At 41.4% G+C, this 14,328-nt stretch overlaps 1 protein-coding gene across 1 annotated transcript in view; it reads right to left on the bottom strand.

The window, feature by feature from the left end:
• PDZRN3 (PDZ domain containing ring finger 3) overlaps positions 1–14,328 on the bottom strand; it is a 267,993-nt gene that overhangs the window by 234,539 nt on the left and 19,126 nt on the right. The window contains exon 3 of the mRNA XM_018067086.1: positions 7,687–7,794. Coding sequence (XP_017922575.1) covers positions 7,687–7,794 — 108 coding nt within the window. The remainder of the gene's footprint in view (positions 1–7,686; positions 7,795–14,328) is intronic.

The raw sequence follows: 14,328 nt of genomic DNA, 5'->3' as shown, positions 1-14,328 counted from the left end.
GTCACTTCTGATTTATCCTTGATTTTAAAGCACGTTGTGGAAGAGCTAATTAACTCTTCTTACTAAGGGTTGACCCAGAGGGATAGATTTAAAATTTCTGTGAAGTCACAACTCCCACACAATACAGTGTCAAGAGACAGTGAACTCGGATCATCTGGGCAGAGGATGGATGGGAGGGGGCGCTTCCATAGGCTGCCCACACAGTCTATACCCAAGGCCACGTGCTAGGAGCTGGTGGAAAAGAGAACAGCAGGTAACTTCTGAAGGAAACATACAAGCAGGAGTCAACACTGTGATACATGAAATTCAAAAGAAACTTCTAGCTCACCACAGTTTTCACTTTCACTGTTTTTGTGGATTATAAAAAATGAACACTCACTTCTGGGCAGAAGAATTCCAACATTCTGGAAATGTGACTTTAAAAACTTACAAGTTTCCCCATAATCCCACTCTACAACTTTATTTAAAACCTTAAAATGTTTTATTAAGGCAGAGTATTTTTTTCCTGTGGAAAGACTAATATATATACAAATGCCTTTAAAACAAACTGCCCCACAGCACATGTTCCAGTCTTCACCTAGTGTATCTGGCTGGGGTACAGTGATATCTGTTACAAAGATGTTCACTGAAAACCCTAGTCTGCCGTTTCTATTCTTTTTGAAAAACTGGTTTTAATTGCAAAATTGTAACAAGAAAATAACAACAGCAATAAAACCAAGTCACTGCAGTCATTAGAAAAATATTAATACACATTATTTTTTTTAAGGCAACTGGGAGTAAAGAGGAAATACTCGGTGTTAATTGATCACATTGTTAATTCTGGAAAGTATATCTTCCTGAAATACATCAAGGTTTTCTCAACAGTCCTATAGTAGCACTACATTCTGGCTGAAATATGCAAGGGAAAAACAAATCTCAGAAGTATTATTGCTGACTTATACACTTGGCTTTGGTATTGAGTTCTTGTATAAGATACTAAAATTTTAATTTGAAAAACAAAACAATTCTTTATATTTGCACTTAACAGCAAAACTCCTTTGACTTACGTTATCTTCAGGCTCTACCCAAACAACATGACAGGCATGGGAGGCAGGGTGTAATTCTCTTCTTGTTTTAGAGATGAAGAAATTGAGGCTCAGCATTTAGGACACTAAAGCCACAGAGTGAATAACTGAGTAGAAACCTAAACCTGGGGTTTAGGTTTAATTTTTATTTAAATCTCAGGGCTCTTTCCACCTCAGTGTGTGCCTTCCAATAGCAAAGAAAGGAGTTGCCTTAATTTTGCCAGAACTTCTACTGCTGCAGTACAGATTATAAGAATAGATGGAAGTGAAAAGAGTCCTTAAACAGCGGGGGAAAAAACCAAGATCCAACAAAGGTATTGTTTTCTGTATTTTACATCTGAAGACTGAAAAGAATGGCTGATCCATTATTATTAAATATGCACTATGCCAACGAAAGCTGATACATTATTATTAAATACGCACTTTGCCAATGAAAGGAGACTCATTACTTCCAAATGATAATGTTGTCATTCCAAAAACATCTGAATCCATCCAGAGATAACAAATCCAGACTTAAGCTGTCACCCCACCTCTCTTGTGTCCAAGGCAAACATCTCTAAATGGTCACTACATTTATCCCTCTCAATCCAGATATTGTCTCAGAATCCTTTCACAACGCAATCCAGGGTTCAACACTGGCACCAACTGCAGTTAGTATCTAAGATGAAACTCTAGTCTCTGCCTCTGGAAACAGAGCTGGAGTCCATTACTAATAAGGGGTCTCTAAAACCTGTTTTTGCAGCTAAAAAAGAATTTCTCAACATAGCTTGAATTATACCATCTCTTTCATCAAAACAGAGTATTTGTGTAACTGAGACAAAGTTAGATATCTCAAATTGACAGGAACATGTCATACTTCTTAAGACAGTAATTGATACAGAATTCTTTCCTCTGCTGAGTGTGGCGCACGTCAGTACAGAGGACAGGGGCAGAGACCACACGTTTATTTTGAATATTACCCCCAAATGACTTGTGCATATCTCTGCCTGTTTAGCAACAGTAAGTTTCCTGTACACAGTTACACAAGAAATACTGAACCTTTCTTTCCCCTATCATGAAAGAAGAGTATAATTATAAAACCATATACTTTATAGCATATTTTTCCTGAAGAAATGGAAATAAAAATAGTGCGGAGATATTTTAAATAATTTCCATCAACAATTTTTAGTTCACTGATAACATCTAAGTGAATATCAGTGAGTTGATTCAAAAGAAGAGAGTATATTCATTACTATTTCAAAAGGGATCCCACTAGGAGTTACCAATCCTCAAAGAAGAAGGAAAAAAATTGGACGTAATGATACAGGCATAGTTTTCAAAATATTAATACATAAAAGGATGAATGAAAAAATACATGGAGAGATGTGTGCTGTTGTTGACGATAATGTTGTGTGCATGCATAGATATTTATATTTTCTAACTGTCTGCTGAGAGTGCCTAGGAACAATGAAACCTCAAGTGTAACAATCACTCTAGCAGCCAATTTTGATATCTAAATGCCACTCACGCTCCACTCAATGGAGTTAGAACTACTTAGAAAAAAAGTGGATTCTAGAGTTGAGGCCAGCAAAGTACAAGATGAGCTCGGGACACCTTGAGGTTCTAGAAAGTAACAAGTACTCAAAAAGTGATGGGAACACATCAAAGGATAGAGGAACTAGTTAGAAAGAGGTCCTTCTGGCCCAAACTGGCCAACGTGAACACAAATTTTAAGATTCCATGAGTCCATACTGAAACCGGCAAAAAGAGAGATGGAGATAGACAGAAAAAATAGGGAGGAAAAAACACTTTTTCTTACAACTAATAAACACAGAAGGAATGTAGTCAGTAAACCACCGTTTGTCAACCATTGTAATAATAAACAATTCAAGGAAAACCTATAAGTGGATGTGAAAATCAGCGTACGAGAGTCTTAACAGGATATTAACACAACCTCAACAAAGCCCCTTTACCCCAACAAGATACAAGAAAAAAGGAGAAAACAGCACCTGCACAGCAGAGAAATCTGGCAGACAGGCCTCAACCAAGCAGTCCTAGCTAGCATCACCAATGAAAGGACAAAGTGACATCACGTGACTCTTGACAGGATGCACTGAGGAGGACACACCATCTCTTCTCCTACCCAGAATGTAGGACCGGAATCCATACCAAATTGAGAGAGGTTATACAAAAGACCTAGCTTGCATTCTGCAAAAGTATCAGTAGCAAGGAAGACAAAACTGAGGCACTGCTCTAAAGGAAAGGAAACTAAAGATACAGGACAACGAAATAAAACCTATGATCTGGGATTTGCTCTTGCTATCACAGACATTATATGCTCAAAAATCTGACTAAATGTAGATGAGACAACAGTATCCTACCAATGTGTATTCCCTGATTTAGATAACTGGACTGCAGTTATATAACATAAGGTCTTATTCCTAAGTAGTACACACTGATGTATTTAGGAACAGGGGGTAGAGACAGAAAAGGATAAAGTAGATGTTAACTGAGGGAATCTCGGTAGAGACTGTAGAGGAATTCATTGATGTAAGTCTGAAATTATGTCAAAATAAAAAATAAACAGAAAAAAAGAGCATCTTCTATTGCTTTTCCTAAAACTAAATGCCTTTCCAGATGAATCCATTTGCCATTCTGCAACTTTAGTTGGTGGGAGAATATTATCTTCACTAAGTAAAATCCTGCTTTACCAAGGGGCCTAGTTTGGGAATGGAAGACAGTGTTAACTCATTCTAGTCAACTCTGACTCAGACTTTTCAGCAATGACACACTAACTGAAGCTGGAGAAAACAGAGAATGACTGATTTACACGAAGGCCACTGAGGATACACAACTTCTGTGACTACATGCCTCAGTCTCCAAATCATAACACTCCCGAGATGAACACGTATTTACAGAGGACTGTACAAAATAAAGGTTACTGGCAACAGAGGGCTTAACTCTGCCTTCACTGCATTTGGAGAATTGCATTTATTATCTCAAAGCAGAAACAGGACCTTGCATTTAACCCAGACAACTGTTAGAGAAACTCACTTACCACCAAATGAGAGGTGAGCACGATGTAAGAACAAGCTTCTGTGCGAGGCGCCTGGCATCAAAAGGTTTGGGAATAGGACAAATCTCTACCCCAGTCATCCTCTTTGGGGTCCCTATCATAGCCAGAGGTACTGGTGGAAATCTACGGAAGTGATTTTCACTGTCGCAAAGATCGAGGTGCCCTATACTGCACAGAGTCTTGGATAGTGAAGGATTATTCGACTTTCAGGATAACTTCCCCATATCATTCCAGACAATAGTAAAGACAAAATAACATACTTTTAATAAGTACCCGAGAGCAGACTTAACTCTGTTTTACATATAAACACTAAGGGGGTTTGGGGGGTTGCAATTTAAATACATACAGATTACATACCCATTTTCTCAGCAGAATTACTCACCACAGCATAAAGGTGAAAGCAAGCCAAACATCCATCAATGGAGAAACGGGTAAACAAAATATGGTATATACTTCTACACATACAGTAGAACAGCATTCAGCTTTAAAAAGAAAGGAATCCTGACACAAGCTACAAGCACACAGACAATCTTGAAGGACACGGTGCTTACTCATTCACTTACACAGAAAGATAAATGCTGTGTGATTCCACTTACATGGGGCACACAGAGCTGTCAAATGCATAGAAACAGAAAGGAGAAGGGGGCAACCAGGACCTGGGTGAGGGGGGTGGTTTAGTGGCTACAGTTCTAGTTTGGGAAGAGGAAAAAGTTCTGGAGATGGGACGGTGGTGATGGCTGCAGGACTGCACGCATGTACTGAACGCCACAGGAAAGTACACTTCAAAATAGAGACAACGGTTAACTGTACGTTATGCATATTTTACCACAATTAAAAAAATACATACACACAGATGTGTGTAGATCAAAGGAAGACTGCAGTTTTTTTGTGCCATATCATAACCACAATCTGTTCACCACCCTGGAAAACGCAAGCGTGGAGGGCGATGCCTGAATCCATAGCACCGCCCACGTGGACCCAGCAGACAAGGAGCTGTGTAACCATGGCAATAAACATCACAGCGTCTTCTAATGTTGTCATGCCTGAGCGTTTACACACTGATCCACACATTTTTTTTATAAATGATCTCCCTTTTGTTCTTCTATTCCATGACAGTACAATATCCACCGCTGGGTACGTATGTATTGGGTTGGTCAGAAAGTTGATTCTGGTTTTTCCGTAAATCAGCTGATGGAGAAACCTAAAGGAACTTTCTGGCCAAACCAATATATAAAAGTTAGTTGTGAATTTTGTTTCATGATAGTATTGATGGCATTTCACAGTATTTCTTAAAACACCAAGGTGAGTGTGCTTGGCTCTGATGTGGGCGGGATCTACAGTTCCATCCTTAGGGAACAAAGAGCAGTAGGAACAGGGTAACTGCTGACAGCTCTGCTGAGGACAAGACTCACTTGGCCCCTATGGATTTAATATAAGCATCCTTTCATCGGAATGAAAGTTCTTACAAAGTCTCGCGGGACTTTGCCCACTCCTCTGAAAACGAAGCAATCTGACGGAAAACTAGAAAACCCCTGACTCTTCTTAGTGATAAAACCCACATGCACACTTAAAATAATCAAATTCATGCCTGGTAATAAACTCAGACAGAGATGAGGTGAACCGGGGAACATTATTTTCAGGCATGGGAATCACTGCGTCATGTCAAAAGAGATTAGAATCTGACTGAGAAGGGCACGGGCCGTCAACTGCAATAACACATCTACTGTTTCTCTATTGGGATCATCCCTTTTTCCATCTCAACACTGGGAACATGATTAATATTTTACATACTGTCCAAAAGCAGAATGTGACTTACCAGAAACCGTACTGAACACTTCAAATACAGATCCCCGCTTTGCCAAGAGAAAATCCTGCCCAGCTGTACATTGCTCATTTGCAAAACATAAGAGCAATGAAATTCCATTACTTAGAGAAACTGGCTGTTCCACCAAACCCTTGGCAACGGAAGCTGTACTTATCTTTTGGAACAATAGTCTCAGAAAATGTATTCTCTCTCTCTCTTCACAGAAGACGTTAAAGGATGCATTTGAACTCTTGAAAGAGCGTCCTGCCCAAACAAATTCCTGGAAGGGAAAATCCACTCCGCTGACCTGGCAAGTAGGAAGACTGACCCTAAAACATGCAGCAGAAAAGAGTTCCAAGTTTAAGAACTCTTTAAAAAGTCAAGGAGGATGTAGCATGGTTAATAATGTCCTTAAAACAAGATCAAGTATCCTTTTAGTAAGTAAGTTTTCACGCTGCATCCCCTCTTGCTAAAGAGTAACTCTTATACCATAACTTGTTTAGTTTGTTTTCTTGGGGAGATAAAACCATCTATTTTCCTGAGGATATAAACTTCCCTGAACTGTGCTGCTTTGAACATCACAGAAATCATCCAAATTAGACCAGAAAAGCGAGACTCTGTCTTTCTCTTCCCAAGGTTCCCTTCCCAGAAGCATGTGGCCACTTTTCTGTTATGTAAGTCTCCCTTGTGGCTTATCCCATGGCCAGAGCTTCCAGTCAAACATCTGAAATAGGCCAGAAATACACTCAAGAAGTATAGATACTATGCAAATGTGTTTGGAACATAGAACATCCAGTGGTCATAGGGCCATTTTTCTAGTTTCCTATTTAACGTGCTATATTATGGCAACAGCACATGGGTGAGCTTTTTATGGGCCTCAACGTCTCATCCTGGATTCTCACATTTAATTTTTTTCCCCTCATAGAAAATCCAACAAATTGAGCCCACGTATTCACCCATTAAAAAGAACAATCAAAACTGTCAAAATCACAAACAAAAAATAGTCACATATCAAACTTTGCAATGAGAGCCCACACAAGCAGGCCACATAAACAACTCTTTCCCTTTCAGCAGCTCGGGGCAGGCTAGGACACTGATCCTATTCCCAAGGGTCCTATGATTGGGCAGAAGTAGCTACCTCCCCCAGCAGAAAACTAGAAACCTCCTACACAGAAGTTTAAAATGATGAGTGAAGAGCTGAAAATGAGAACAGTGGTGATAAGTGATCCTCCTGAAAATCAATCTTGGTCTGCAAACCCTTAAGTCAAGCAACTGGTTCAACTGGCAACAGGCAAGACACAGAAAAGGGGGAATGATACATACGCAGAAATAATTGTGCGCCGTGAGCTCCGAGGACATGAGAGTGATCCCAAAGCCGACACAATTACCCCCTGGTCGCCAACCTGAACAGAGTCCCCACTTGCACAATAGGGACTGCTCATCTGGTTCTAACTAACACACAGCTCCCCAGAGGTTTTCACACGAAGCTCCAACTGAAGCACACAGATCAGATGCACAGCCACGTGAAAAGAGCCAAATCGTCAACAAGCCACTCATACTTTAGCTTCTCTATACTGAATATAAACAAAAACTTAACACCAAAGCAATCAACACCCAATGTGGTCCCACACAATCGGAGAAATCTGTCTCCCGCCCAAACAGCCACCATTTGAGGCCTCCCTCCCCGACAAACATTTAGCCTTGAGCCGGATGAAGACTGCATGACATTCTGCCTATGAAAGACCCTGGCAGTGTTCACATACCTCAATAATCCTGTCGTGAATTTGCAGGCCTCCGTCCTTGGCTGCGGGCCCACTGTCAACTATTTTGGATACAAAGATTCCTTCACTGGACGATCCATCTTGGTTGTCCTTTGGGTTAAAAAAACAAAGGCATGAATGCTAGGCATTAAGTTGATCACGAAAATCAAGCCAACACTCTTAAAACAGTCATGGACTCTTGCTGGTGTCACTAGTGGCAAGGGGGTAGAAGTCAGCTGTTTCCCCTCATATCTGTTTTAAACTAAAATTAACACATGGTAAAATAATTTGAGTCAGACCAAAAGGTATAAAATGGTAAGTCCCTTCCATCTCTAACCCACAGTCCTTCTATCCCTTTGTAGCATCAATTGGCAGTTAATCCATCCTTTCTAAAACATTTTTTCTTTGGCTAGGCCGCACAACATATGGGATCTCAGTTCTCTGACCCGGGATAGAACCTCTGCCCTCTGCAGTGGAAACTCAAGAATCTTAACCACTGGACCACCAGGAAGTCCCTTTCCAAAACATTTTAATGTATCACCTTCCTACATGAAAGTCTTAGTCTTTCAGTCATGTTCAACTCTTTGCAACCCCATGGACTGTGGCCCACCAGGCTCCTCTGTCCATGAGATTTCCCAGGAAAGAACACTGGAGTGAGTTGTAATGTCCTTCTCCAAGAGATCTACCTGACCCAGGGACTGAACCCACATCTCCTGCATTGCAGGCAGATTCTTTACCACCTGGGCCACCAGGGAAGCCCATCACCTTCCTAAACAGATATCTATTCCTTTCTTATACACATAAATGGGATTATGCTCCACTCAACCTCTTTCACTTAACTTTAAAAATGTTAGAAATTTTTCACCATCTGACCCACCGTCACCCTCATTTCCTTAAGTGACTAGACAATCAATCCTCACACAGGAGTAATTAGTACTGTTTCCAGTTGTCGCTTCCCTGCTGGCTGAGATGACAGAGAATCTGCTGCAACGCAGAAGACCTGGGTTCATGGACAGATAAGTCTGGAGGGCTACAGTCCATGGGGTTGCAAAGAGTCAGACACAACTGAGCTACTAACACTAGTTAGTCGCTATTAGAGACTGTATCACCTCCAATACCTTTCTACCTGTATTTTAAAATAAATACCTTTGCTAGTATATATTGCTACCAATCCCTAGCAATGGAACTGCTGGGTTGAGAGTATGCATATTTTATTGATGTTGTCAAATTACCCTTCAGAGAGCCTCTACTGATTGCTCATTCAACAAAGTATATTCTCATATCCTTACAAGCACAAGTGTAATATTAAAAATTTAAATTCAATAATCTGATGGTGAAAATAGGCTTTTCATTTTTGTTGTGATTTGCATCAGAAAACCCCACCATGCACCATCCCCCACCTCTTCAATCCTAATGAATTCTGATCTCCAATCTCTTTGAATCCCTTTAGATCTTTCAAACTCCAGTCTGAAAGTCTCTGGGAAAGAAGACAGCTCACTGCTCAAAGTCTTTCCTTTATTTAAAATAAAAAAGCTTCAACAAACTCATTAAAAAAAACAAAACAAAAAAAACCCCCTCACAGCTTGTTCATGAACTTCTTTCCAAACAGCATTGGGATGAATACTTTCCAAGAGCATGGATTAAATTTCTCGTGATTAACAGATGGATTTAGAAATGAAACGGCAAAAGCGCGTGTTGTTTCTGAACAAAAGGATTTAGGAAGTAAATTCAGGATGTTCCACAAAAAACTCCCAAATCCACCATCCTGGTGATTTCGCTGCCATAACACCGTAAGAACATCTACTTCAGTAATCGTTTCTCTATACAAATACATCAAATTTGTAAAATACAAATACATCAAATGCAAATACATAAAAATTCCATTTGTTAAAAAATTAAACAAACCCCAAACCCTATATTCTAAAGAAGGAGAGAGATGACTTTGAAGTCTACCCCCTGAAGTCTAACTACAGGAACCCACGGTGGGAAAACACACACTTCCCAACTCTGCTCTCCCCTCCCTGCCCCGCTGCTCACAAAGACACACACACAACACTATATAATGTTATAATAGGACTCAAAAGAAACTGAAATCACAATGTAAAATGAGCATTTAGTGTTTTTCCCAACATCTATCCCCACAAGACAAAGATAAATCTCCCACTGCCATTTGGGTTCCCTCAAGACTCTTCCAGGGGGCTGGGTCAGTAAGGCTGCGGGTGCTGAGCTGGATCAGCCGGCCCACAAAGATACCACTGCCCAGCATCACAGCCCTTCCCTCAGGCCTATTGCACGCTAACCCTTTCCTGCCTGAATTTCTTTGAGACTTCCCTCTCTCTCACAGCCACTACTAAGGACGCACGAGTGCAAGCATATCTCAGATACAAGCACAGAGAAGTGTGACAGCTTCTATTTACTGAGTACACTCCAGGTACCAGGTACATGGAGCTTCCCAGGTGGCTCACTGGTAAAGAATCATCAGCTAAAAAAGGAGACACGGTTTGATCCCTGGGTTGGGAAGATCCTCTGGAGAACGAAATGGCAACCCACTTCAGTACTCTTGCCTGGGAAATCCCATGGACAGAGGAGCCTGATGGGCTACAATCCAGGGGGTTGCAAAGTCGGCTAAAAAACAACAACAGCCAGGTACATAATGAGTGTTCTCTGTCCATCATTTAACCTCATAAGAGCCACAAGTGGTAAGTAGTATAAATATCCATTTCATAGATGAAAGAAATCTGAGACAGAGAGATTAAGTGACCTACTCAAGGTCATACAGCTAAAAAGCGGCAAAGGTCTTTTTCCAACTAAGGATAGGCTGATTCTCTTACACAAACTCTAAGTGCTGCAACATTGTCTCCCATTGAGAAAAATTTCAAAAATACACATGAATTCAGAAATACAGCATTCCAGGCTATGGAATATTCTACCAGAGGACCCTGAAGAGTCTCAATTGACCACAAAGGGTTTATGGACAAGCTTAAGTTCCGCAAGAGGTGACGTCAATACATCAAATGAAAAGAGATCTGTGTTTACTCTGATTGAACTGCTTTGCATTGCTCGGCTAGGGAGGAATGAGGAGATAGGGGCTGAGATTTTGGTTTTGGCTGGTTTTGCAGAATAATACATTTGAACAGAAGTAATTTATCTTAAGGCGCATCAGAAAGTCCCAGCAAAAATCAGAGAGGGACAGGCAAGAGCAAACACCAAACTGAGGTCATATGAAGACTGTGATAAGGGATGGGAACAGAATGTAAAAAACATAGAAAGCACAAAATCAGAGAAAACCAAATCCAGAACATTCCTGATCCTCTCAGAACACATCTCTCTATTCTTTGTTTGGTGGCTCCTCTCCTAACACATTTTAAGGTAGAGCGATGCACCAAGGTGAACCAAATGACAGGATTTGTTTGGGTTTGCTGGCCTGAGAAACAGAAAAATGAAAGGGCTTGTTTCCATCCTAGGGGTGCCAGACAATGAAGTAAACTTGCCAAAGGCCGAAGGTCTGATACACCAGACTGGCTGCTGTCTCTTCAGGGACCCGAGCACTCGTGAATGGGTGATGTGATTCTGCTAAGAGCATTACGTACTGCATGGTGCAATGAAAAGCCTTATGTCAGAGCCCCCCCGCTGGGCTTATGTCACAACTCAACCAAGCCTCCAACACAGGAATTCCTTGGGAAACACACACGTCATTCACCCTGCCTTCTACTTCCAGTAACTAACAATGAGTACACATTGTTGCTCATCCTGGCTTTTTAGCATGTTCTCAATGACCTGCCAGATTTCCAGGCAACAGGGCAGAATCCATTTAGGTTTTATTATGCTGCTTCTGCTAATCAGGACACGTTTTTAAAAACATGATGGCAAACACATGCATATGGAATTCAACTTCCCTTCCCAGGGCTATGCATGGAGTTCTTGCAAAAAGACCACATAAACCCAGAGTCCTTTAATGCTACAAAAATCAGTCTAGTTTGTGCTTATACCACTTTTTTTAAAGAAAAAAGAAAATGACCTAAAACATATTTTTTGGTAAGTCTGAGAAAAACAAAACAAAACTGCCTTCTAGTGAACTTGGAAGCATCCTTTCATCCCTGGGGAGGTGCAGAAATGAAATACCATCTTTGTGGGCTTTCCCATTGTTGGCTGACAACAATTGCCAAGCCTTGAGTTTGCCTCTCTGTTTCAGGCATTTTGCAAAATTTAGGCTCCCCTTTTCTATATATATGCTTTGGTGTGCAGAGAAGAGAGCTTCCTGGTTTGGACTCTTTGGCTACAGAAGCTTTCAAAATGTCTAAAGCATCTTTCTTTACTGTAATTGTTTCTTAAAATGGTAATGGTAATGACGGATAGGGAGAGAATGGATAATTATGAATAAAACCCAACTGCAGCCACTGTCTTGTTACATGTGCCAAGTGGCCAAACACGTTCTCCCGATGATAAGGTGGAGGATTGAGTCCCTGTGGTCCTGGGACCATGACTGAGCCAGTCAAGCCCCATTTGGCTCCCTCAGCCCCTCTCACAGCTGGAAAACCTGACCCTTGGCAGCAGGGACTGAATCAGAGCAGCACCATGACATGCTGCCTGGGATGGCAGCCAACCAGAAAAAAGGGAAAAGCAAAAAAGTCCCAAGCTGACATAATTTGGGGTGTCTCAAACGGTGCTAGTGGTAGAGAATCTGCCTGACAATGCAGGAGACACAAGAGACCTGGTTTCAATCCCTGGGTTGGGAAGATCCCCTGGTGAAGGAAATGGCAACCCACTCCAGTATTCTTGCCTGGGAAATTCACGGACAGAGGAGCCTGGTAGGCTATCGTCTATGGGGTTGCAAAGAGTAGGAAATGTCTGAGTGATTGAGCACAGAGATCATTTTAGTTTAAGAATTCCCCTAAGATGATGGGAAGAACAAGGGTATGTCCACACTCCTAGGGCTCAGCCAAGGGGGACTGCTCCCTGCCCCAACCAACGTTCATTCTATTTTAACCTCATTATCTAGAAGTAGTCTTTTTAAAACATATTTTACAAGGCAAATCATGTATCAGTTCATCATTTTAATGACTACGTATCACCTACTACTAAGCTGTCATTTTCTTGCAATAAACCATGCTCGTTTGTTGTTGAAACTGTGGCTTTGGCCAAAAGCAAAGGGAATTTAATCACAACCTGCCTCTTCTTCTCTGGCCTCTTTCTGACCACGTCCTGCCACTCCTCAACTCTGTCTTTGTCCTTGTCCAGGTTTCCCTGGGTCTGTCCACTTTCTTTTATCTCAGTGGCCTTCAAAGATGGGTACTTGCAATGAAACACAGTGGAATGATGAAACAGTATATTAAAAATCGTATTCATATTTTAATTTCATCATTTAAAATGATTCTTTAGCATGTAACTTTTATAAGACAGGTAATATTAGTTCAGTAGTAAACATATGTATAATTTGTAACCAACTATGTCCAAATGTTTTCCTATAGTGGGTCCCCTGGACTGCAAGGAGATCCAACCAGTCCATTCTGAAGGAGATCAGTCCTGGGTGTTCTTTGGAAGGAATGATGGTAAAGCTGAAACTCTAATACTTCGGCCACCTCATGCGAAGAGTTGACTCATTGGAAAAGACTCTGATGCTGGGAGGGATTGGGGGCAGGAGGAGAAGGGGACAACAGAGGATGAGATGGCTGGATGGCATCACCAACTCGATGGACATGAGTTTGAGTAAACTCCGGGAGATGGTGATGGACAGGGAGGCCTGGCGTGCTGCGATTCATGGGGTCACAAAGTCGGACACGACTGAGCAACTGAACTGAACTGAAGATTGTTCAACTAAATATATTATATATGGACCTCTGATCTAGCAAACTCCTACTCATCCTTCAGGACCCAGCTTCAATGGCCTGCCCCATGATGCCTTCTTCCCCAGGGTTAACTGCCTCCTAAAGAATCTTCAGCTGAACTCATGCACACAGTTTTATCAGTGAGAACAGTGCTTCCCTCTCCAATGCATCAGTTTCTCCACCTGGACATGAGCTCCATGAAGGCAGGGCAAACATCAGTTACATCCAGATGGCTGACATCTTCTTATCCTTTAGGATTTGGCTTTATATCCCTTCCCCTCTTTCCTGATCACTCTGGGCAATGATGCCCCTTTCTCCTTGGTATGTAGTACAGCCATCCTCCCATTTTTTCCCCTTCATTGTTCTTCTCCCAATCTGTAATTACTCTTTATACTTGTTTCTTGCCTTATAGCACCCAGGACATAAACTCAATGACCAGAGGGATCCAGTCTCCCTGGTCAGTATCTTCAAGTCCATAGCAAATAGCCTTTGTATAATGCTTAATTGTTGAATGAGTCAATCTGATTTTTCTTTCCCTTTTCCTTGACTATCTTAAGCTGACTAATGAGGAAGATGTTTGATTTTAGTCAATCAGTTGTATCCAGCTCTTTGCAACTCCATGGACTATAGCCCGCCAGGCTCCTCTGTCCATGGATTCTCCAGGCAAGAATATTGCAGTGGGGTGCCATTCCCTTTTCCAGGGGATATTCCCTACTCAGGAACTGAACCTGGGTCTCCTGAACTGCAGGCAGATTCTTTACCAGCTGAGACAAATGAGGAAAGGCTGGGAAAAGAACAAGAGGTGACACATACTTTGGGC

Source organism: Capra hircus, chromosome 22 (genome assembly GCF_001704415.2).
Source record: "Capra hircus breed San Clemente chromosome 22, ASM170441v1, whole genome shotgun sequence".
Lineage (NCBI taxonomy): Eukaryota > Metazoa > Chordata > Mammalia > Artiodactyla > Bovidae > Capra > Capra hircus.
Note: the sequence above shows the minus strand (reverse complement) of the source record. Positions and strands in the feature narration are given on the sequence as shown.